The 25,577-nt window shown below is 45.1% G+C and overlaps 1 protein-coding gene across 1 annotated transcript; it reads left to right on the top strand.

Moving 5' to 3' along the window:
* Positions 1–19,771: 19,771 nt before the first annotated feature.
* LOC137145392 (natural killer cells antigen CD94-like) lies at positions 19,772–25,036 on the top strand (the record flags this gene model as incomplete). The annotated part of the gene is given in 7 exon segments (XM_067536109.1): positions 19,772–19,865; positions 20,743–20,838; positions 22,028–22,246; positions 23,252–23,403; positions 24,174–24,234; positions 24,237–24,276; positions 24,920–25,036. Coding segments are annotated over 7 exon segments (779 nt in total), but the record flags the coding sequence as incomplete, so codon positions are not given.
* Positions 25,037–25,577: the final 541 nt, after the last annotated feature.

Raw genomic sequence — 25,577 nt, 5'->3', positions numbered from 1 at the left:
ACAACTCTCCTAGGAACCTGATGTATATGGACTTTCAATCATTTGTATGTATCTGATTTGCTTTGATCCTTGAACATTTCTCTTATGGTTTATTTCTTTGTTCTTACAATAAACCTTTAGTTTTAGTTACTAAAGGATTGGTTGCCAGCGTGGAATTTTAGGTAAGATCCAAACTTACATTGAACTGGTGCTGTGGCTGACCGCTTGGGGTCAGAGAGAACCTTTTTAGTAAAGAGCATAGAGTTTAAATAACTGATCTCTTTACTGGACCTAGTGCTGATTTGGGAGCCTGGAGCTGAAATGCAGTAAAGGGGGCTGCATGCATTTGGATACTGGCTTCTGTGGAGATTCAGAAGTGCAGTTTGTGGCTGGTTGGGAAATCTGGCTTTAGTGGCACCCACCAGTGCAGGGAGAATCTGCTCTCCTTTTACAGCCTGCCCTGACCTTGGCATTTTCAGGTGACTGCCCTGGGCACGGACAGGTCACACTAAGGTTAGGGTTTCTATGCATAGAGGTCCCTGCCCTAGGGTTAGGGTTCCTATGGGTAGGGCACTCGGGGCTAGGGTTAGGGTCCCTATGGGTAGGGCACTCGGGGCTAGGGTTAGGGTCCCTATGGGTAGGGCACTCGGGGCTAGGGTTAGGGTCCCTATGAGTAGGGGTCCCCGCCCAACGATTAGGGTTCCTATTGGTAGGGTCCCCGCCTAGGGTTCCTATGAATAGGGTACTTGGGGCTATGGTTAGGGTTCCTATGTGTAGGGCTCCCCCTCCTAAGGTTACGTTTCCTATGGATTGGGGACTTGGGGTAGGGTTAAGGTTCCTATAGTTCCCTATTGGTAGGGAACATGGGACTTGGGATAAGGTTCCTATGGCTAGTATTCCCCACCCATGAGTTTGGGTTCCTATGGGTAGGGGACTTGGGGCTACCCTTGGGTAGGGGACTTGGGGCTAGGGTTGCGGTTCCTATGGGTATGGGCACTTGGAGCTAGGGTTACATTTCCTATGGGTGGGGGACTTGTGACTAGGGTTATGGTTCCTATAGGTAGGGGTCCCCTCCCTAGGGTTAGGGTTCCTATGGGTAGGGGACTTGGAGCTAGGGTTCCTATGGGTAGTGTAGGCGGGAGGGGACCCCCTCTGAGAAGGACCCAGAGGGGGAGCCAGACCCATCCTGGCTGATAGAGCCCCAAAAGAAAAACCCTGACCGGAAGCAGGTGGGCGGGCCCAGGCCTCTAAAAGCCCCAGGGACACCACCTTATCAGAAGCAGGCGGGGCAGAGCCAGGCCTTTAAAGCCCAGGCCTGTGAGCCCAGTTGAGAGAGGACGGCTGAGGGAGAAGGACACCTCTCCTCCTGTGCTCCCAGCTAAGGCCAGGCCAGAGACCTACGCTGAAAGGGAGCGGCTGGTTTAACCCTGGCCTGGGAGCCGGAGGAGGCCCCACCTGAGACACCCGCAGCCTGGGAGCCGGAGGAGGGCCGACCTGAGCAGTACAGGGCCTGGGACCCAGAGAAGCTACGGGCCCTGCCCGCGGCCTGGGGGCCGGAGAACCTGGACGAGCTGCCCTCTGAGGACGAACCCATGGAGCTGCCAGAGCTGCCACCCATGGATGAGGAGTGCCTCATCGGACTACCATGCCCCAGCGACCCGAAGGAGGCAGGTACTGGGGGCTTCAGGGAGGAAGAAGCCCAGGGGCAGCCACAAGCTCGTGGCTGAGTTCGGGGCAACCTGGGCAGTGTGTTGCGGCAGGAGCCCCGCCGACCCCATGGCAAACACCTTTTGCCACTGCAAGGGCCCTGGGCTGGGACGCAGTGGAGACGGGTGGGCCTGCGTCCTCCTTCCCCCTTCCCTAACAACCCTGAGAGAGCCTCACCCTCCATACCGCTCCAGAGAGCGGCCTGCTTACCTTGCCAGAACTGCCTGAGGGCCCGGCACTGCCCTGCTTACCCGGCCAGCCCTGCCTAAGGGCCGGGCGAAAGAGTGCTCCCGGTGGGAGGTTGCCGGGAGGGGTGGTCCCCCTCGGAGAAGGACCCAGAGGGAGAAGCCCGGACGCTGCTCCCTGCTTCCAGGGGCACGTCCACAGCAGGGGGCTTGGGTTAGGGTTCCTGTGGGTGCGGGTCCCCACCTTAGGGGTAGGGTTCCTATGGGTAGGGACTTCCGGGCTTGGATCACTGTTCCTATGGGTAGGGGACTTGTGGCTAGGGTTAAGCATCCTATGGCTACGGGTCCCCACCCTAAGGTTAGTGTTCCTAGGGGTAAGGATCCCTGCCCTAGGGTTAGGGTTCCTAAGTGTAGGGGACTTGGGACTAGGGTTAGGATTCCTGTGTGTAGGAGACTTGGAGCTAGGGTTAGGGTTCCTATGGATAGGGGTCCCCGCCCTAGGGTTAGGGTTCCTATGGATAGGGATCCCCGCCCTAGGGTTAGGGTTCCTATGGGTAGGGGATTTGGGGCTCTGGATTCATGTTCCTATGGGTAGGGGTCCCCGCCCTAGGGTCAGGGTTCCTATGGGTAGGGGTCCCCGCCCTAGGGTCAGGGTTCCTATGGGTAGGTGCTTTCATCAAAAATTGCTTTACTTGATAGGCAAAATGACTTCCTCTATCAGATTCTACCATTAGAGGGCAGCCAAACCTTGGAATTACATCTTTTACTAATGCTTTTACGACAGCCACGCCGTGTCAGCCCTTCTGGTGGGGAAAGCTTCAGTTCATTTTGGAAAGACACATGCTATTACTAGCACATGTTTAAAACCCTTACAAGCAGGCAAGTCCATATAATCTATCTGCAAACACTGGAATGGGCCATAGACCCATTCTGGGGCCCCCAGTTGTTGTGGCTGTGGACATCCCACATTATACTTTTGACAGGTAACACAACCTTGAGGTACTTGTTTAGCCACTTGATGGATACCTGGAGCACACCAAAATCGCAGAACTTGAGCAGCTATCCCCCCTTTGCACACATGGCCACCTTGGTGGGCAAAGCGGGCAAGCTTAGGCAAAAGAGTCCTAGGGGCCATTGGGTGGCCATCAGGTGACTGCCATACATTGTCAGAAATGTTGCCCCAAGAGTCTTCCAATTGTCCAGCTCTGAAGATGGAACTGAATCATAAATCTCTGAAGGGGAGACAGAAAATTGAGCTGGCCAGGAGGCACAAACCGCCCGTATACCCGGAGGGGGAAAGGCGTTCCTGGCTGCAGCCCTTGCAGCTCGATCTGCAAATGCATTTCCACGGGAGACTTCATCCAAAGCAGCAGTATGAGCTTTACAAAAGATAACAGCAATAGAAGAAGGTAACATAATAGAAACAAGCAAATTATTCACAGCCTGAGCATGTGCTATGGGCTGTCCTGAAGAAGTAAGGAAACCCCTTTGCTTCCAAATTTATCCTGAAGCATGACAAACTCCAAATGCATAGCGAGAATCAGTATAAATATTAACAGAACAATTTACACTTAAACAGCAAGCACCTGTAAGAGCAATCAATTCAGCCAATTGAGCAAAAAATACATCAGGTAAAGAATGAGCTTTCCAAACCTCATGTGGTGTACATACCGCATACCCCGCTCTACGCGTTCCTGTCTCATCAACAAAGCAAGAACCATCAGTATAAAAAATATAATCTGGGTTAGTTAAAGGAATATCCTGAAGATCAGGGCGGGGTGTAGTGCTCTGAAAAATAACATAATCGCAATCATGAGGTTCCCCTTCAGTGGGAATCGGGAATCTGGGTTTAGGGATGCACAACATTTAATAGTAATATTATCAGCTGCTAAAAGCACCATTTCATATTGAGTAAGGCGTCATGCTAAAATATGCTAAGTTTTTACTTTAATTAACAGGGCTTCTACAGCATGTGGCGCATAAAGAGTTAAAGAATGTCCAAGCACCAGATCTTGTACTTTTTGAACTAGTAAAGCAGCAGCCGCCACAGCTCTAAGACAGGCTGGATAACCCTGTATCACAGAATCAAGCTGACATGAAAAGTATGCAACCGGTCGTTGAGCCCCTCCCATTGGTTGTGTAAGCACTCCAGATGCAGTACCCTGTTATTCATGACAGTAAAGATTAAATGGTTTAAAATAATTGGGAAGCCCTAATGCTGGGGCTAAAAATAAAGCTTGCTTTAAAGAAATGAAAGAAGCCTCAGCTTCTTCTGACCAAGGAGGTGGATCAGTCTCAGAAACGTTAGTAAGTGTAACCAGAGGCTTAGCCATAGCAGCAAAATTAGGAATCCACTGCTTACAATAACTAACAATTCCCAAAAATTTGTTTTTATTTTTTTTTTAGTGTTAGGTCTAGGAATCATTTAAAAAAGTAAAAGTAAACGTGTTTGATAAGAAATAAGATACCTCAAATTTACAGAACTACAATTTTATCAAAAAACACGATGCTCTTTCTCATACAGTGCTTTTAACAGAAACACAGAATCAACAATGCTTGCTTTCTTAAAATAAGAACACAAAAACAAATCAATGTATTAAATCAAAACAAAACCTTCAAAAAATATTATAGACTATAAATCTTTAGTAAGAGCTTAAGAAAAGATTGTAGCACTTTCTACAAATCCTTGTGGAAGACGTGTCCTGCAGAATTGGGTCCCTTCCCCAGTAAAGCTAACCAGATATTGGGAATCTGCATGAACAGGGATAGAAAAGAACGCAGCACAAAGATCAATGCAAGTAAAATAAGTGGAAGAGGGTGGGATTGAAGTAAGAATAGTTGCTGGGTTTGGAACCACTGAATGTCATGGGACCACATAAAAATTAATAATGCAAAAATCCTGTACAAATCTATACACAGGTTTTCCGTCCGGACCTGGTTTAGGTTTCCTAACAGGCAATATGGGAGTATTACAAGGAGACTGACAAGGTACTAAAATACCCTGCTTTAAAAACTCTTAAATCACTGGGCGAATTCCTTCTGTTGCTTCCTGAGATAAAGAATACTGAAGTACCGAAGGCGGTGGACCAAGAAAGACAGTAATTTGGACTGGGTCTGCAGATTTTAATAACCCCACTTCAGTAGAAGTATGAGCCCGTAACCCTTCAGGTACTTCACTTAGTGCAGGGTGAGGAAGAGATGGTTTAGCTACAACTTCAGTAATTAAAGCCTGAAATAAAGAAACCAGTGAACTAGGAAAAGACAGAGAAATTCCCTCTGGTGTAAAAATCATAGTGGCATTTCATTTACATAACAAGTCTCTCCCAAACAAGTGATGAGGGCAATTTGGAGAAATCAAAAAAAGCATGTTGTTCTGTAAGAGGTTCTATGTGAACATGTGTCGGTTTAGTCTGGGAAACACGGTGTATTTTTTCTGACACCCCCACTACCGGAACAGAATGCTTAGAGTCCAGAGGGACCTCAGAATATTTAAGTAAGCTTGACTCCGCTCCACAATCAACTAAACAACTATAAACTTGTTCCCCTACCTGAATTACAAGCATCTGCATTCTTTCTCCCTTGCCTCTGATAAATCACATTAGGCTGTCTCCGGCCAGTCTGCCTTATGCCTTGCAGGTGGCGTTCTTGAGGGAGCCCTCCCCTATTAGGATACCGAGAAAGTGCAGCTAGAGTAGCAGCAGCCTTTTCAGTTCCTCTCTGCCTTTTCTTTTCCCTTTCATTAAACACATAAGTGGCAATGGAAATAATTTCAGACAATGACTTCCCTTGCCAACTTGGAGCATTACGGTAAAAACACACAGCAAACACACAGCAAGGAGGCGGTGGCCAATCCTCCTCCTTTGCTTTCCCTGCCTGTAATCCCTTTTTATAATACGGCAGAGGATTAGTAAGTAAAGGATAGATTTTTAAAATAAATTCACAGGTGTTAGAAATCGGCGGTGCAGATGACGGCGCAACAGTTGCCAATTTCCTTTCTAAATTCTTCACAGTTGGTTTATAGCTAGCTAACTGACTTTCTGTATGGCGTTTAAAAGCTACATTATCCCACAGATACTAATATTTCATTTGCTTGGGTTGTGGATCTATTAACCCCTTCAAATACTGCAGTTTGTTTAAGTCAAAGGTACCTTCCTGTGGCCATTGTTTACTAGGATCTCTGGAAAAATAACCTGGCCATATAATTTTACATAACAAAATTAAGCACTTTACAGACAAACCCTTAGAAACTGGAATAGACTTGAAATTTTTAACCATATAGTCCAAAGGACTCCCAGGGGTGGGAGAAGACTGCCCCGCACCCATAACTGGGGTTTTTGATCAGAAATTGCTCACCAACTCTCACCCACACAGGGAATTACAGATTGGAATTATAGCATTAGACTTTGCTAAAAAAAATAAACAAGGGACCTTACCTTATCGCCTCCCCGCCACCTCAGCTCCCCAGAAGTAACCCCAATAGGTGAGTTCACCTTGTGCCAGCTGGGTAGTTCAGTGGAGCCGGGATGAGGAGGATGCGCGCTATGCAGGTCCCATCTGGGGTGCCAAATTGGTCGAAGAACCCAAACTCAGGGGTCCTTACTTACACGTCCGTTGCCCAGTGGATGGTCCAAATTAACCAGACAGCAGTTTAGCAAAGCCAAGAGTTTATTCTTTACGTAAAGAAGGTGGTCCCTATATGCTAGGGGTGACCTTAAACATACATTTCTAAAAGCTTTTATAGCCTTACACAAACAAGTCTATTCACGTCACAATTTCCATGGCAATACATACTAAAAACTACTTATCTAGGAATTTTTTTTGCCTAGTACTTTTCAACTGTCCCTATCTAAGTTGCAAGGTCTTCCTCCGCATTCCGTACCTGCTGGCACCCAGGCCTCATAACTATCTTGTTACTGCTAAAGTTTCTGAGACTAAACATCTGCTAGAAAGGCACATTCCATCTCAGACTTTTGCAGCCATTTCTATAGATCAGTTCTCATAAAAAACAGAGACTCCATCTTCTTTTCCCTTCACAGGCCGGAGGGGCCTTCGGCCTCCGGGAGTCCGCTCCATCGTGCGAAAGAAGCATCCTGGCGGCCGGAGGGGCCTCCTGGATGCCGGAGTCGCCTTCCGGAATCCGGAGAGGCCTCCCGGAGGCCGGAGCCAGCTCCCGATGCCTGAGTGGGCTCCCGGACGCCGGAGCTGCCTCCTGGACGTTGGAGGGGGCTCCACAAGGCCAGAGCCGCCTCCTGGAGGCCGGTGGGGCCTCTCGGATGCTGGAGCGGACTCCCGGAGGCCGTAGGGGCCTCTCGGATGTCGGAGAGGCCTCCCAGAGGCTGGAAGGGCCTCCCAGAGGCCGGAGCTGACTCCCGCTGGCCAGAGGGGCCTCGTGGAGGCCGGAGCGGGATCCCAGAGACCAGAAGGTCATACCGGAGGCCGGAGGGGCCTCCCGGAGGCCGGATCAGCCTCCCGGAGGTCAGAGGGGCATCTGAGGCGCCGCAGCAGCCTCCCGCAGCCTGGAGAGGCCTCCCGCAGCCTGGAGGGGCTTCCCGGTGCATGAAGCAGCCTCGCGGAGGCCAGAGTAGCATCCCGGAGCCCGGAGCGGTGTCCCAGAGTTCAGATGTGATATGTCAGTCCATGATATGTCAGTCGGCCCTGTGGGAGTTTCTGTGGAGGGTGAAAGTGTGTTCAATGGGGAGAGGGCATCGAGATGAGATACTTATAAAGGCCTAAAATGGGAAGCTTACTAGCTTGTCATATCCTGAGAGGTGATTTTCAGATAATGCCTTTCAGAGGGAAGGCACAAAGGGGTGGATTTATATATTTATACTGTTGGTCCACAGCGCAGATGACTAGATATTGAAGGAATAGTAGAACCTGTTTATAAGGAGACTTTTCCAGTTTGTGCTGGGTGGCTGTGGTCCGCTGAGGCAGTTGGTTTTATGGGACTGGAGAAGGGATATCTATGTGGCTTCGGTGACAGGATGCTTACAGGAATCAAATCAACATTCAATATCATTAGGAGGTTTGCCATCAGTACTCCAAATTAAATTTAAGTACCACCATGCAGGTTCCCAGAGTTTCCACAGAACTTTATTTCACAGTTACTCAACAAACTCTTAATATTTCAAGTTGGTTTTGGTGATAAGTGGGGGAAAAAGTCTTTTCAGATTTAGTTTTTATTTAAAAAGATCTGTGGCCCTCGTACCCAATTCACTGAACTTGTACAAAGATATCAATCAACACCCATTTTTGTGGTGAAGGTGGCAGCAAGCCTTCCATTTATAAAGGTTGGGATTGTCAAAGGAGTCTAAAAGTGCCCAACTCCCCAATTTCAAATTGCTACCAGTAATGGGTAATCAGTGTGGGGTTGCAAGTTTCCCTATTGAGATAGCTACTCATTTCTTCACTGTATGGGAACCTCTCCTCTTGGTGCTTATGCACAGCAAAGTAGTGGTTAGCTCAATACATAAATCCTGGAATGTGGCCTTATGCATCCTGAAGTTCTGCACTGCTGGGTCATCCCGTGTGTGCGTAGCTATCACATGCCAATGCTCAGTAACTGTTGGAGGTTCTAAACAACATTGCTACCCTAGTGTAGTGTTTCAAGGAACAGGAGTGCATCCTCTGCCTTTAAATCCTCTGTTGAGTTTAACTGCTTGCTTTGTCCTGTTCAGTAGGACAGTATTATATGTTTTGTACTGGTTGACAGGAGTGCAGCATTCCTTTGTGCCTCAAATATTTTTGCAGTTTGGAAATGGCATGACAGAGGTGAATCCTGGGGTAGGTCAACGGGAATTCTGGGCATTTGACCCCACTTGTCTACAATTTCCTCTGACACCCTCAGGTATTTCACAAGGCATTGTGAGTATCCCACAATACACAGAATTGTATGAAAGTGAATGTGCAGGTGGTTTAGAGGACACTGGCTTACAAACCCTCCAGTGCACCATGTTTTTAGTGACACAAGCATGCTTCTGTTTGGGGGGAAAAATACTGACATGCAGCACCTTGTGAATGCACTCCAAAATATTTTTGATAGCACTGTACTGACAAATCTTATGCTGGTGTGACTTCTGTGTCTAGAGAAGCCCTTAGTTTCTTTGAGATCCCCAGCCTATAAGCCCTATTGTTGACCCACATTCAGTTTAGTCCAAAAAAAGCCAAACAACCTTTTGGCCTTTTCTTAACTCAGAAAATAATTGTTTTGAACAGCTTTATGCAATTCAGTTCTTGAATGTGTGTTAGGCATGAGTGATTGTAACTGAACCAGTGTAACCTGCATGTGTCCACAGGCAATACTGAGAATGGAGATAGTTGCCAGCAATGTGTGCACTTCCATTCTCATTTCCCCTTTGTGTTCCCACTACCGGAAGATTCTCTAGCTTTTTTACTAGGTATCACTCTGTCCCTGTTTTCAAAGTGAGATGTAAGCAGAAAGAGTGGCAGCCCTTCTCAGCTGGTGCTAATTTGCTAGAAACTTGCAAGTTCAGGGAGCTTAATGCATACTAGATAATACACTGGGGTTCCCTTTGTGGGGCCTGATATCTTTTTAGACTGACTTGTCCCCGTGATTACTCACACACGTGCACACACAGGAATGGCTTATTAAGGGATTCGCACCGTTTCAGTTCAACCTGCAATGCAGCTGGGGAGAAATGAACCTGATGATGATATGCTTATTTAGCAGGAGGGGGTAGGGAGAGGAGACAAGACACAGAAGGAGTCGTTCCAAAAGTCACAGAAGTCCACTTGGGACAGCGGATCTATTGGAGGCTCATGATTTGGAAGGGAAAAGGGAAGGGAGACAAGACAGACACTCCGCCTGTCCGTTGGGTCACTGGATTCAGGCAAGTCCCTCTTGCTATTAACTCTCACCGGTTGCAGCCAACAAGGCTAGCGGTGGAATCAGGGCGGCTAGAACTTTGCCTTAGTCCAAGACCTACCTGGTCAACGGCTCATTTAGCTAAGTACAATCATTTGGGTTTCACACATTACATCACCATTCCCCTTGCTGTGTCTTAGGTGTAATGCTTAAAACTTGCCACAGGGAGGAACCAGTCCTCTACTCATAAACTTTCAGCTTGCAGTAACCCTGACACTGTCGGGGTGGGAATTTGATTCACAGCCCGTAGTTAAAACTGGTACTGTTGGGGTGTAGACTCTGTCTATAGCCCGCGGTAAGATCAGGTGGGGAGCGTCCTCCGTCCACGAAAAAACCCACAGGTGAGGTGAGGACCTAATGTCCACAGCCCACAATAAACCAGGTGGGGAAGACCTAATGTCTGCAGCCCACAATGAACCAGGTGATCACTTTCTGTTACATACAGACAAGACAGATAGACACAGACAATTTAAACTTACCCCGATCCTTAACAAAGTTCGAATCTCGCTTGGCTGTTCTCAAATAGGAAGCCTGTGGACAGCCCTCCTTCAAAACCCCAAATTGAGATTTAAAAGGTCTCTTTACCTTTGAATGGCGCCGAGAGGTTGAAGGGGAGTGATCCGTGGTCCTTCCTGGGCGAGGCTAGTGCTTGGGGATCCGAGTCAGGGCACCAAATTGTTGAGGAAAGAATCACTCTGCTGTACTTTAGAGTTGGATTGAGTGCAGCTTTAATTGTGACACACACACATATACAAAGTACTTTAGCTAAAGGGAAGCCCAGGCAGCATATCTAGATGCTAGACACCGGTACTTTGCCTGGCTACCAAAACCAAAAAGCTTACCGGTATATAGGGGTTGCTTAGGTTCATTTACATGTTGATCGTATAGTGGAATTTGATTAACAGTTTATATTTAACAGGAAAGACAATCACAATGCACAGTGGGGCACACCAGACACCCTCACAGGAACGCCCAACGAGTCACTTGATTATACAATGTGGTTTTCAGGTACCCTGGCTATCACCCAAAGATGGGTGGTTACTCAATACCTGTTCAAATGCTAATTTGTATGGAGTAAGTTTCTATGGGGCCGGTAAGACAAGGGGGGACAGGTACCGATACTTATTGAAAGAGAAGTCTGTTCACAGACTTCAAAAGGCCTAAGACTCATAACAGAGATCTTGCATTTGGGGTGTGGTTCAGCACAGTTTCAGTTGAGGCATTCTGTTAATGGTTTAGCTTGGGGCTTCTATTTCAGTTTCAGGCTACAACTTTAGGCCAGGCCTTCTATTAATCAATTCTATGATTAATTCTTTGACTCCACATTCAGAATCTTTAGGATATAAACAAAGAGTATGTTCAATTCTCAGGCCCAGACCTCTGGTCCTTGACTGATAAGTAACCCTGTTCAGGAATTCTGTGTGTTAGACTGTATTTATAATTCTAAGTGTCTCTGTGTCCAGATAATCTGGGAAATCATACCTTTAACATATATATAATGCTTACATAAACAAATAAAAACCTGGGAAACTTATAATGGATAATTGTCACAGCAGATAGAGAAGAATAATTATGGGGGAAGAAAGACCCACTGAAATATATTATCTTGCTAGTCATCTGAGTTATTAATAATTATGGTTTCACACAAAAATCAGGTAAACTGAGAATCTATAGAAATAACATCAAAATATATGTTTCTTTTGGCAAAGGCATTTTCTTTGTTTGGAAACTGTTTATAATATAATATATATATATATTATAACACTGTTATATATTATAACACTGGTATGGGAATTTAGCTGGGGAATGAATCTGCTGTATTTCTTCAGATATGGTGACAGAAGCATAGCCAGTTCTTATTATCATCATCACAGCAAAGGGGGGTAATGCATCTGTTCTTTCTGTGTTCTGTATAGTTCTGTACTAATCTCTGATTGATAATCCTTAATTAAATAATTCCAGTTGAGCCTCTTATTTGACAATATTGGGTTGTAATTATTCAGACACGCAACATCCATTTGTTTATATCCACTTGTCAATATTTATTCTCTTGTTTAGTGACTTGTTCATCAATTGATTCTGATTTTTGTAGATCTGTTTGTTGTTCACAAGTAACAATATGATTTGGTCACAGAGGCCACAGATTCTGTGACTTTAACGAACCTCCGTGACTTCTTCAGCTTCAGATCCCCTCCCCCCATTATTTTTAGAAAGAGTTACGGAGAGGTCGTGGGCCTCCATGAATTTTGGTTAATTGTCCACGACCTGTCCGTGATTTTTACTAAAAGTAACCATGACCAAATCTTTACCTTATTCATAAGTATATGCAAAATAGTTTCACAAATATTTCTTATCTTGTGGCTTGGTTCAAAAAATTGTTATCAGAGCAACAGTTCAGCTAATTCAGTATCTTGTCTATGGCAGTGACAAGGTTCAGATGCTTCAGAGACAGGTGCAAGAACCCCTTATCAGAAAAACCTGCCTATAGGAGAAATTACTTCCTAACCCCTGTCAGGCAATGCAGGTTTGTGCCCTGATGTATGGTGATTTATACCCTTTCCAAAATATATTCCCAATTATTTTCCCTATATAATGTCTCTGTGCATGTTTTCATTATCCATATATAGCTCTAATCCTTTTTTTGACTCCTCCACTAGGGATGAATTTGGCCCATTGGTTGTGATTGAATCCAGATTTAGTTGTTTAAAATGTGCATAGACATGACCTGAAAGTTCATTTTGAAGATTTCATTTTATAGTATCTTAAGCTTTAAAATAGTCCAGTTAAATGTTGAAGCTCACACCTTGAGGTAGCTAAACTGAGCTGCGGTTGCTGTTTTTTACAGCCGCTGTTTTTCTGCAAGGGTAGAGATTAGCATCTTCCGTTTCATTGTTAAAGCTACTTGGAACGGAAACAGCTACAAATTTCAAGGTTCAAGCTGCCATTTTCAGGGTTCTGTAGTAGTAAAACAAATATTTAGATTTTTTGCAAAACAGAAAAAAATTGTGAGAAGAGCCTAAAATGTCATGTTTCATTATTTTTGTTTTTGTGTCTGCTACTTTTCTTGCAGCTATGACTACAAAGGGTGTAGAGTGTAATGAGCCAGCCAGCTCGCATAGGACACCTTCCCTGGAGGACTGAGATAGGTAGAGATACAACTCATTTGCACCTGTAGAAATGAAGGCAGAATTTGGCGCACTGTCTCTCACCCCATAAAGATTATCCAAATCTCCAAGATAAAGCCTTCCTCTAGGCTTTCTTGTGTGTTCTATGTCTGAATTGAGGTATCTGTCTCTTTAGAGTGTGAGCACCTCAGGGCAGGGTTTGTTTCTACATCTATGTCTTGTACAGGGCTGTGTAGACTGTTGGAACTTATTAAAACATCATCATAAATCAATCACTGCCCCTTTTCCAGATGTGAACAGCTCTTCTGCTTTTTCTTTCAGGTTCTCAGAGCTGAGAGATGTAGCAGGGACCATAATCCATCCCGTTAGAGACCCAAAAACATCATCAATGAAAGGCTTCATCCAAAGTTCTTCCTGTGTCTTTCTCATTCTAAGGGCAGTATAAGGAGATGGCTGGATTCCTGACTTGATGCCAGTGTCACTCAGGCAGCACATCCCAGCATCTACCAATTAAGCCAAGCTAAAGGTTGTCCCCATCTTCCCACTTTCCATGCTTGACTGCCAAATAGGAAGGTGCTTGCGGGGTGGAAGATGCTGTAGCCAAGAGTTCTGATGTTGATGGTAGTACTTGTGGTGCTGCTAGTGGTGAGTCGTGGCTGGGGCCCAATCCAAAGACCACTGAAGTCAGTGGGAATCCTTCTCTTGACTCCTCTGGCCGTTGGAGAGTGAATATGAACATTCCCATCCAGGAGCTACAGCCAGGAGAGTGTGCGCTTGGTCTTTGTAGAGAGGCTGCGTGGCCTCCCTCTCAGATTGCCAGGGAGAACCAGACCGGGCCGGTGGGGGCGGAACTAGACCCTGCCTGTCTACCAACCTGGAAGCGAGGGGGCGGGGCAGGAAGTACGAAAGAGAGGCCCAGGAGCTCAGTTGGAGCCCAGCTCCTGGAGGGGAAGGACGTCCCTCCTGGCCCTCCAGGGTTGCCGGTGGCCTGGTACCCAGGTGAGCTGACCGAGACCAGGTACCCAGGGAAGTGGACCAGGCCGGCATCCGGGAGCAGGCGAAGGGGTAGCGTGAGGCTTGGGGCCCCGCGGTATCCCCGGATCCCCCCACCCCATCGGACCAGGGGATTCTGAGGGGCGAGGATCTGGAGGAGTTGCCCGACACTGAGGTGGAGGAAGTGGCCCTATGGGGGCCAGGCTTGGAGGAGCTGCCCCTAGAAGGGCAAGGGGATGATGGCGAGGCGTGGGCCCTGACTGGACCCAACCTGGAGGAGCTACTCCCCACTGACGGCCCCGAAGAGCTGCCCGACCTGCCTCCCCCCGACGAGATCGAGGGGTTTTACAATCTGCCTCTGGACACCTACCCCGACGAGGGTGACTGGACACCGGAACCCCAGGTACCTCAGGGAAAGGGGGAAGGAAGTAGCCCAGGAGAGGGGCCACACGGTTCGGGAGCTGGGGAGCCAGACGGCGAGTCAGTGTGTTGCAGTTGGGACCCGGCGGACCCTGTGGCATATCCCTCCGCGACAGCTAGGGACCTGGGCTGGGACGCAGTGGAGTCGGGTGGGCCTGCGTCCCCCTTCCCCTTCCCTGACTGCACTGGTGACCCTTAGACTATTTTGCTGCCCCGCTGGGGCCTTTGGACTGTGTGTTACCCCGCCTAGGGAGCTAGACTGCTTGCCACCCCGCTGGGGCCTACAAACGGCTTACTGCCCCGCCAAGGGGGCCATGAACTAAGTAAAGCTCGGGGACTGCTCCCAAGCCCCCGAGCTGGGACTACCCCTGCTGAGGCAGGTAGAGAAGGGGTGTGGCCTCCCTCTCGGATTGCCTGAGGAGGCCGACCAACCCCTTTACAGTCCTCAATTGAGTATTTGCTTCTGACAGTTTCTGTGCTTTGTCCTGTACTGTATGATACTGTTTAAGTAACAACAACCAGCCTTTGAAGTTAAAACATTGGGTGTTGTCAGTGCTGGTTCAGTCCTGTGAAGAGGAAAGTGCCTTTGTTCTCAGAGCTTTTGGACAGGGGCGGTGCCTCTCTCATTAGCAATACGAGCGCTTCCTGTGCGGTGTTGGCCGGAACACTGCAGAACAAAAAATTATCCCTCTCTTGACTGGTGCTGTTCCACTTATAACAGGACACTTGAATGGTGACATCACACTGCTCATCTCTCTGCCTGTGGACAAAGACAAGCAAGTACAGGATTTCAAGCTCTGGTCCAGGATTTCAGGTCTGGCCTTTGAACCTTACAACGCAAACAAAGGTAATACCACCTTTTCTCCAAGGATTTTCCTTGGAACTAAGGCAATTGCTATAGATTACCTCCCTTAGCTATCCTGTAATTCAGGAGATGAATAGCTATAATGAAAGATATCTATAGGTGTGTGTGTGTGTGTGTGTGTGTGTGTGTGTGTACATTACATTATTTTTCCTTTGCATAAAGTTTAATACAAACAGCACTGGGAAGTTGTGTAGCTGTAGTTGAGTATTCATTTAATGTTTAAGATGACACTACTTTTTCCCCCTTCTTATGGACTGAAGCTAAGCAGTATCAAACAGTATGGGACAAAGCACTTGGGAATATGACCAAGTATTGTGAGGTGATGAGGTCAATGGGAGTTGAAGGTGCTCAGCGCGTTGCAGAACTGGACTCAGTAGCTTGGACACAGCGATGTACAGTGCATGGGTTGACTGCAGCACCTGTGCACAGCCCACTTGAATTTAACGGAGCTCCTTCCAAGCACAGCAGTCCTCTTGTGCATTGTACATTGTAGGATCAGGCCTTATAGATATAGCTAGTAGAAACAATCTCCAAAGGGGAGATAAATAGTTTTGTCAAATGTTTTGTTTGTGTTGTGAAAAATTTTGAATGTAATTTAAACTTCAAAAGAAAATAATTTAGCCTTCCTTATAGTTTATTGAAAAATGGAAGAGGAGGAAATGTGGAAAATTTAAAAAGGCCTCATTTGCTTTAATTTTGAAAATTTTGAAATTTTCAAAATTTGACAATTATTGACCAGCTCTAGTTAATCACTGTTTATTATCTAAATAGCTCCATCAATGTGTGGGAAAAATTACAGAGAGAAAAAGAGAGTTCACTGCCCCGTAGACCATATAGTCTATTTAGAGAGGAGGGAAAGAGGGAAATATTCATATGAGATGTTTCTTTTCCTTCATTCTTTCCCAAAATATTATTTTTTCTTTCTAAGATTTCCCATTTATCTCTGTATTTTAAATTGGGTTTTTAAGCTTTGACTTTTTGTCTGGTTTTGCTCTCTATTCACCCTTGCTTATTTTCTTTTAAACTAATTGCTTTTTTGCCCTTACAGCTTCTTTCTTTCTTTCTTTCTTTCTTTCTTTCTTTCTTTCTTTCTTTCTTTCTTTCTTTCTTTCTTTCTTTCTTTGACTTCCATGGGACTTAGTGCTTTTCTGCAGTTTTTAGTGCTTTTCTGCAGTTTTTATATCAAGCCCTAAATCCTCCCTCATCAATCTCTTCTTCCACCCCTTACCCACACCATGCTGATGGACACTTAAATACTATAGATAGAACAGATAAGATTTGATTAGATGATGGACCTCTTTTGTTGTATTTTCTCTGAATGTCCTTTAATTAGTGGATATATTTATGGTTCTTAGGGGACCACAAATGTACAGAAAGTATTTAAGGAGAAGGTTCAGCACTTCTAGAGTGCCAGAAGGCTGTCCTCTGATTATACAATACCATGACTGTTCTTGTCATCTCCTTGTAAATGTCTCTTCTTGGTTTCTTCTGACATGAGTCAAGCTGTAAGTAGTTTCCCTAACTTTCCCTGAGATGGGCAAGGATTTGTAGATGAAAATATGGGGATTGAAACATTTAGTCTGCCTTTTTGAATAAAAATAAAAGTGTTTTAGTTGCTTGTTCTTCAACATCCTTCTAGTAAGCCTTTGATGTAACCATAGAGTATTCACTGTCACACAAGAACTTTATTCACACCATGTCCCTGCAATTTTAACTTCACTTTATAGCCTTCCAAGAACATTAAAATTAAACTAAACTCAAATAAAACAAACATCACACAGTGGGACCCCAGGAAATGCAGAAGCTTGAAAGAGGATTCAATGAGTTTCAGAAGGCTTCTTGGGTGTTCTCTCTTGCTACAGATCTCACACCTCACTAGGACAACAGGAATGGGAATACTGCTTCGGTCTCTCCCCCACCAGTTCCTTCTGTTCTCTCTGGAATCCCTTCCTATGTCCACATTCTCTCCCACATGCAAGGAGTTGGTCTTTCTTCCGATAGATATCATGAAATTCAAGGCTAAAGTGGTGAGTGAAAGGGAGGATGGGTGAGAACAGGGAGCTTATTGGGAGGACAATGGGGAGGGAATATTCCCCTGCAGAGTTATTCAGGCGAGGAGACACCCCCATGAATTTTGTTTGGAAAGTGGGATTTTTTCCATGGAAAAATTTGACTATTAATTGAAAAAACAAAACTTTTTTTTTTGGTTTTTGTCAGAAAATGTTTAATTGTGGTTTTCTGTTCTGTCAGTTTTTTACCAAAAAATTTCTGTGCTTGGATGAACATTTTGAGGGTTGGATTTTCAGTTGTCCTCCTTTTTGAAAAAATAAATAAAAGGGAAAGCAGACACTTTGCTCCAATATTTGTGTTTGGTCAAAACCCCAAAATTTTCAACTGGCCCTACCAGCAAACTTCAGGGAATTCATAATTTGTGCCTTTTAGTATAAAATTTCTTTTCCCTCATTGACAATCATCCCCAGCATCAGGTCTCCGTCTGAGCTCTCAATTTGTGAAGAAATGAGCTGACAACTCCTTTTTTTAAAATGAGCAGCAATCCCCAGCAGTTGTTTGATCTCTAGGGGACTCTACCAAACTGAATTGTATTTACATCTGTTTTTTTAATTACATGGCAAAAAGAAAATGTCTACAAAAATATCTGAATTCTGATGAACAGCTATATTTTTAGGGTAGCAATTTGACAAATATCCTGTCACAAATCACTTCAAACTTTGCAAAAAATGTTTACCTTGGACCAAGTACTCACCTACCAATTTAAAGACAAATGTGCCCCTTTGATGATTTATGTGGAGCCCCCAAATTAAGCTTCTATTGGAAACTAAATTGCAGCTGTAAGTAGGTAGGACCCACGTCATTCCAAAATATTTACATAATTTTGTATAAATTTAAGCAGCTACCAGTATCCGAAGAAAGAGATAAAATGTGGCTACTCTATTCTTCACAAGTACTTATCCACCCTGTGACAGAGTCCCCAGGGACAGTGATCTGGAACCACTCGGGACGCAGCCCATCGGGACTCTGGTGTTTTGGAGTCTGCCCTCCACCCCGGGTCTCCACACAGCAGTGCAGCTGCCTCCTGAATCTGGCCTCGGAGCATTCAGCACTCCTGCTCCGCTCAAACTCCCCCTGTGGGTCCCCCTGGATGGGAATCTGGGGAGCTCTTCCATGCCTGCAAAGGGGCCTTGCAGTCAGAAGCTATTCACAGCCAGCTTGGAAGACAGCAGGGTTTATTAGTTCCCAGGATCACAGCATAGAAAGACTATGTTAGCAGCTTAATTAGAAGTTACAGCAGCGACCAACTGGTGATCTTGGGCCCTACACTCTTGATCCCTCACGGGGGACTGCCCTTTGTCCCAGCCACCAGGCAGACTGCCTCTCTTGTCCCTCCCAGTCCATTGTCTCTTTCCTGGGCAAAATGTTACGACCTGTTGCAGCTGGTTTGACTCAGGAGAGCAGAGGGGTCTGGCTAGGATCTGCATATGTATATCTGGGGAAGGCCCATCTGCTCTCTACTGGTCTCTGCAATGATCAGACACCCGGGTCCCATCACTAAAATACATGTGTAACATATGGGGCAAACTGAGGTGTGCACACAGCACTCAGAGAAAACATTAGGAGCATCTCCACTTTGTCACACACCCTCATCACTATCTATCTGAGTATCTTTCAGTAGTGCACTCAGGGAGGCGACTAACATCTGTCGCATACAGTTTGTTCTTTTCTTCTCCTTTCCCTGGGGGGAAATTGTGTGAACAGTGTAATCGGGGTGGGGGGTTGTTCTCTCTTTACAATAAATTATATGTACTCTATGCTATATGCTTATGTTAGTCAAGGCAAAGTTTGAGAAGCGCGCCTTGTTCTTGGAGCAGCAGGTGGGGATGTTTGTGATTGTTCTTAGTTCCTGTGGAAGTTTGATCCACCATCCTGGGCTGGCCCTGGAGAAAGCTCTGTCTCCTGTATAGACAAGCTTTGTCTTGTGGAAGAACGTTGTGCCAAAGAAGTGGCGCAATGGGGTTTTTGGCCACAGGGCCTGATCCTGGAGCTTCAGACACTCTTCTCCGTATCCTGGCGACATGCATTGAGCACCATGAAAATAGGGACTGAGATCTTTAATTTGACCTGGTATTCTGTAGGGTGCCAGTACAGTGAGTGGAGGACCGGTGTGATGTGGTAGCAGCAGCCTATGTTGTAGCTGAGGAGACATGCTGCACCGTTCTGTAGTAGTTGGCATGTCCTGCGGCTGATGGCTTCATGCCCAGCTTGAGAGCATTGTTAGCCCAGCCAGAAGATGACAAAGGTATGTATAACTGAGGCCAAATCATCATCCACCTGGATGGGACAGAGTTGCCTATCTAGCTATAAAAGGTAGAATATGTTTCTTGTGGCCTTTGCTATGTGGGAGATGTTAAGTGTCTGTGAGGAATGCAGGGGCACTTGCACTGAGCCACGGGGCATGCTATCTTACTACACTGTTGCTGTTCATGTTGATGCTTTGACTCGCTCTAACAGGCCATTTGGCTGTGGTACAAATCCCAGTGTTCATCTCCGTTCAGTAACTCCACCTCTGGAATTTCTATCTCGGAACCCACCAGAAATGAGTGAGCAGTCAGTGACCAGTGCGGACCTCACATTTCATACGCCTGCAGAGCAGAAGAGAAAGCGAAGGCCAGAGCCCACCAGAGTCACAGGTACTTTATATTTATAATCTCCCAACTCTAGGTCTAACATTATTCTTTTAGCCCTACTCAGATCTCTTTCTTGCACTTTATCCCACTAACCCTAACATTATATAGCAAGAATCGGTGTAAGATTTTTTTCTCAAATGTCAGAAAAAGCTCTGTTAGTTTTGTGCCAGTCTGTCTGATACCAAGCTGTCCCCAGAAATGCATAGTCTTCCAGCTATGGGAAGGAGGTGGCTTTGTACCTCCAAAGGCCTGGAACATAGTTGTTTGAATATGAAGTAATAAATCTTTCTGTCACAGAATGGGACTGGATCTTTAACTGGGAAGATGCTAGTGCACCTGTGAATGGTCACTTGTCTCCCAGTTGGGCTATAAGAGAAGGCACTTTAGTGGATTGCTCTGTGAGCAAATATTTTCCACCTTGAGTGCCCTGTTCAGGTTTTCCAGAACTTCCCTGTTCTGCAGCCTAACCATAGAGCCTTTCTGCCAGTCAGCAAAGCTTTGGAGCCATCACTTATAAGAAAGGTGTCTTGGACCTGAGGATAACCATTGTTATGGTTTCAGACTTAACTACATTACCGGGAAATTCCTTAGGACCACACTGGGCCAATGGTTGGGCAGCAATTGGGATGTCACAGCTCTGGCCTTCACCAGCTTCACCAGGAGTGATTGTTTTCGCCAAGCCTTTTGAATTAATGCCAGATTTACTGAGCACATATTCAATAGCTGTTCTTATTGGACTGGTTTAGCTCCAGAGAGGTGGGTTCTTGCTTTGGTAGATTGGTGTGGCTGAGAGCTCTGATCTGATCCGATCCCAGAGCCACAGGAGACGGGCATATTCTATCCATGTTTGCTTTTATTTTCTTTCTCTTCTTTCTCTTAGAATCTCCTTCTTCATCTTCACCATGGCTCATTACAGTGATTCTGGGGCTCCTCTGCCTGGCTTTGCTAGCAACCACAGGGGCGCTGGGTGCCATGTGTAAGTATTTGCTAAGACAACAAACCATGATCTGGACCATTATAATGTTTAGAAGGGATCTTCTAAATTTGAGTGATGTGTGTAAATGCATGCATGGGACACTGTCATAATTTGCATTACTCCGTGAAAAACAACTTTCCTTTGGTATTTAGATGCTGTTGCCTGCTGAGATGTGATTTGAATTTTACCTGTAAAACATATGAGAGAAGCTGAGATGCCTTTAAGGGTGTGTCTACACAGCATTTTGGAGCAGGCCTTCCAGCCCAGATCAAAAGACTCAGGCTAGTGGGGCTTGCCTGAGCCCTCTACAAATAGCTGGATAGACAATACCTTGAAGTTACATCTGGTGCTGCAGTTGCTGAAGCTTAGAGAGATGGGTGGTTCTAAGAGTCCTTCTGAGTTCAGACTTAAGTAGATTTGAGACTTAAACTGTCTACAGGTTAAGAAACAGCATCATGACTAGGTCTGGCTGAATATTTGTCAGTGAATGTTTTATTAGCCAAAAATGTATTTTCAGGGCACTGAAACCATTTGTGAATTCAGGTAGAATTTGATTAATACTTTTGGTCAGAATATTTGATTTTTTAAAAAAAGTGAAGTGGTTTGTTTCAATGATTTCAGAACGAAAAGTATGAAAAATATCTGAGAACAAAACTGAAGGAGAACTGAAAAAAAAAAATTGGATAAACTCCGCACCCTAGAGCAAAGTGAAATGACCCCCACCCCCCAATTTTATTGTTTTGTTTCAGTTTTTTCATTACATTTTGTCTACATTTAGATATGAAATTAATGTTGTTGTTGTTGGGTTGTTTTGTTTTGGCGAGAAAATCTGAAAAAAATCAGTTTGGGTTCAGAAGTAATCAATTCTTTTTCCAGATTTTTTGGCTCCAAACCAAAACCTTCATTATTCGTTCAGCTCTAATGACAATACAGCAAAAACACCAAGAGTTCTGTAGCACTTTAAAGACGAACACATTGAATTTCTGCAGGCATAAGCTTTCGTGGGCTGTAACCCACTGACGGAGCTCATACTGTTCAGCTCTAGAGGTCTCCAGTTCAATCCCCACTGTGTGAGCTATGAGGGCAACTCTCACAATTGCTGTTAACATCCTGACAATGCAAAAGGAAACTGACCTAGAAAAGTGTACTTCATTTTGTTTTAACTGATTTCTTATGGTATTGATTGAAGTCCTCCAGGCTTCCAAAGAAGTGAGAATACTGGAACTTATCCATGATGAGGAATCTATCCACAAATGGGAAATTCTGAAAAACCAAAGCCAATTGCAGGAAATCCTGAAAAACTGCACACAGGAAAGGGATGATCTCCAAGCCCAGAAATCAAACATCTTGAAGGTTGCAAATATGAAAGGTATTGATCAGAACTCAATCTTCTATTATATCATTTATGGTAATATTATTGCTTACTCGGAAGCCAGCTCTCCTTGTCCTTATTTACAACAAAGGGTACTTCTGTTCCTATGCACGCAGTGTACAAGGGCCTCATCTAAGTATTAATAACATGGACAGCCACAAACAAATCTAAGCAAAGATATGGTGTCCTTAATGTGGACATAATCAATGATCCCTGGTTCACTAGCTTCAAGGTAGAGAAACCTGGGCAGCTCCTTCCCAACTTACATCACTGCATGGTACAAGGTAAAGACACTGATAAACAGGGGGATTTTGACTAATGCAACACACAAATATTCTGCTGCACGGAGAGACCCCCATGCACTTCCCTCCCCACAGCGCTGACTGTACGCCAGGTCGGTTTTCATCATGATCAGCATCATCATTGCTGTAACTTTGAAAGCCATGCCAGGATGACTGTGACTCATCTGCCGTGGAAGCAACTTCTTTAGAAAGGCATCGCACTGCTGCCTATCTCCTGCACAATTTCCTTTTTGTGAAGAGGACAAGGCTGTGCTGTTTGTTCCTCTCTCCTCTACTGCTCTCATTACCTTGCTTCTTCATTGGGGATGTGATCTGAAACAGGGTTCCTGTCCCGTGAACTCTTTTGAGAATTCTAAAATTTCCTATTTCAGAATTCGGATAAAACCAAGACCTTACAAACTTTTCCATGAAAGAACAGAGAAACCCAAGAGTAGCCAATTGTTTACTGTGGAGGGGGCTCAGGTGGGATGTGGGGGAACCAAGGTTAAGTCCCTGCTTGCCTGATTCAGGAAAGAGCCTTGAACCAAGTATCCCATATCTCAGGTGAGTGCCCTAAACACAAGGTTATTCTGGGGGCACCCACACCAGCTTCATTGAAGCTGGCAAGACAAACATTACATTCTCTTATAGAAGAGTGATAGGTGTATACACTAGCTAGTGCAAGGTGACATCCAGTATCAAACTGTGTGCACCTGTCAATGCAGAAATATGATGAGTCTATATTGTTTTGTTTTTCCAGGAGATAAATGCAGCTCTTGCCCAGAGAGCTGGATACAGCATAGAGGGAAGTGTTACCATTTTACTAATGAAAGGAGAACCTGGAAGAAGAGTAAAGAATTCTGCTCGTCTCATGGCTCCAGACTGCTGAAAATAGAGAACAAGGAAGAACTGGTGGGGAATTTACCCTTTGCCTTCTTTTCCTGTATATTGCAAACTACATCTACCCAATATCCCTGTGATAGGGAAGTGGGGTATGGGTATAAAATGAACAATAATGCGGGCAGGGTAAAATGACCCTCTAAATTGCTTGTGTTGTATTCCGAGCTGTGTCCTTAAGGGAGACTGAGCACCAGAGAAGCAGTGAATAAAGGAATGATTTTGAGCACCAGAGAAGGAGCGAATGCAAATTCTAACACTGACTGCCAGAGTGATTAAGGGCGTGTGATGTCCTTCAGCCTATGGGTTAGTGCTGCGCCTAGCATGAGGAAGGCACAGAATCCGTTCCTAGGGCCTGAGTCTCCTGTCACTCCATCGTGAATCAGGACTTCCTCCAGTGAAGTCAATGAAATGAATAAAATGAAGCTTTGTCTCTCTTTAAGTGAGGCAGGGAATGCTGTTGGGTTAGTGTCTCTGCTGCTTGGGAAGAGAACCCCTCATGTCTCTCATTAGCGATACCCTTGGCTGATGATGAAATCAGTTCTTCTCAGCCATAATAGCAGCTGTGATGTTTCCCGTGAGGGAAAGGTGCAGATAAAATTGGGCAAAAAGCTCCATAAAATCTATAGCTGATTCCTCTGGAGAAATGGGGTGTGATTGGCCAGTGTATGGGTATTACAGCACAGTGGTCCTGACTGGGACACATGAGCCTCATTCTCTTCCCTGGTAGCCATAAAGTTACTAATGGGGATTGAAGTAAATGATTTCATCTTGTACCCAAACAGGATTTCTTAAATGCACTGATGTCTTTTCACTGGATTGGACTATCCCGTAAGGGAACTGGTACAGATGGAAGTGGGAGGATGGCACTGCTCATTCCAGTGACCTGTAAGTCTCGGACACATCTAGAAGTTGTTCACTTGTTTTACATCCTTGTGCATTTCCTACAGAATTTGCACCCTGGCATTGTTAATGGTCTTAAAGATCAGTGAACTCATAGAATAATTGTTTGTTTTTCACTTTTACAAATTCTCGCTGGCAGGGGTGGTGTTATTTGATTTAATAAATCTAAATAAATAAATTCAATAGAACAATTGAATAAACAAACATGAACAGGCTGTGGTATTCTCCTGTAGTACCTCAGATAATTGTAAAGTTATGTCAGACCCACGTGTGAACAGCGACATTGACAAATGGGATATTTCAAAGCTGAAAAATTGACTAAGGTGATGCCACAATTACATTTGTTGAGAAAAAACAAGAGAACCCCTCCTACTCCTGAACATGACAACAACTGCGGTGAATATAAAACAAAAGGCATCCCAGCTAAACTAACAATCTCACACAACACCATTTCCAAATCGCAAAGTATTGCTCTTCATAGTTCAGCTCGCAGGGCATGTGATTTTGAGAACTGACATTAATAGGTAAGGCAAGTTAATCCCAATGGTTAGGCAGCCAAATGCAATGACACAGTTTGTGATTTCAGAAAAATGGCATGGCTGAGTGTCAAATGTTGCTTTCTCCTCAGGTTCCGAGTAAGGACCCTGGAGGCTGGTGGGTCTTGTGCACTTATGACTGTAGGAGGAGCCTCCTCCTCTGAGTGTGCAGGAGAAAATCGCTCTATTTGTGAGAAGACAGCTGATTTGTAAAGCCTGCTGAACACCAGAAGATAATAGCGTCCATGAGAAACCTACCCTGGGATGTTCCAAAGACAAAGAAAAATCCCCACTTCTTCAGTTTTGCTGTGTTACCATTCAGACTCATGGGCTGTAGTTTCAAGTGATAAAGCACACCTCTTCTGGAATCTTCTCCAGCCAACCAGAGCACACCCACCAATCCGAAAGACTGTCATTGCTATCTGGGTTGATAAGAGTTGCCTTTCGAGGCCATTAATGCAACTATTAATAAATACTTTGTAGAAAATACACAGTGTTGTTGGTGCACTGGGTGTTTTACAGAAAAATACAATTTGCCCCAAAGAGCTTACAGTATAAATTGAAAAAAAGAAAATAAAGAGACAAAAGAGGAGGAGAAAAGCATTTATAACAGTGAGACTGAGAGGAGACAAGCATTTATAATAGTGAGAATCACCATCTGGGTGGCTGGGGACTGAGCTGGGATGTCTAGAGTGAAAAGCCTTAGCCAGAGGAATAGCTCCGTATGGGGCAGCTGTAACACACTCACAT

Source organism: Emydura macquarii, unplaced genomic scaffold (assembly GCF_026122565.2).
Source record: "Emydura macquarii macquarii isolate MOO-44397 ecotype Brisbane River unplaced genomic scaffold, CSIRO-AGI_Emac_v2 contig_3530, whole genome shotgun sequence".
NCBI classification, from domain to species: domain Eukaryota; kingdom Metazoa; phylum Chordata; order Testudines; family Chelidae; genus Emydura; species Emydura macquarii.
The sequence above is the reverse complement of the archived record's forward strand: the minus strand, read 5'-3'. Positions and strand labels throughout refer to the sequence as shown.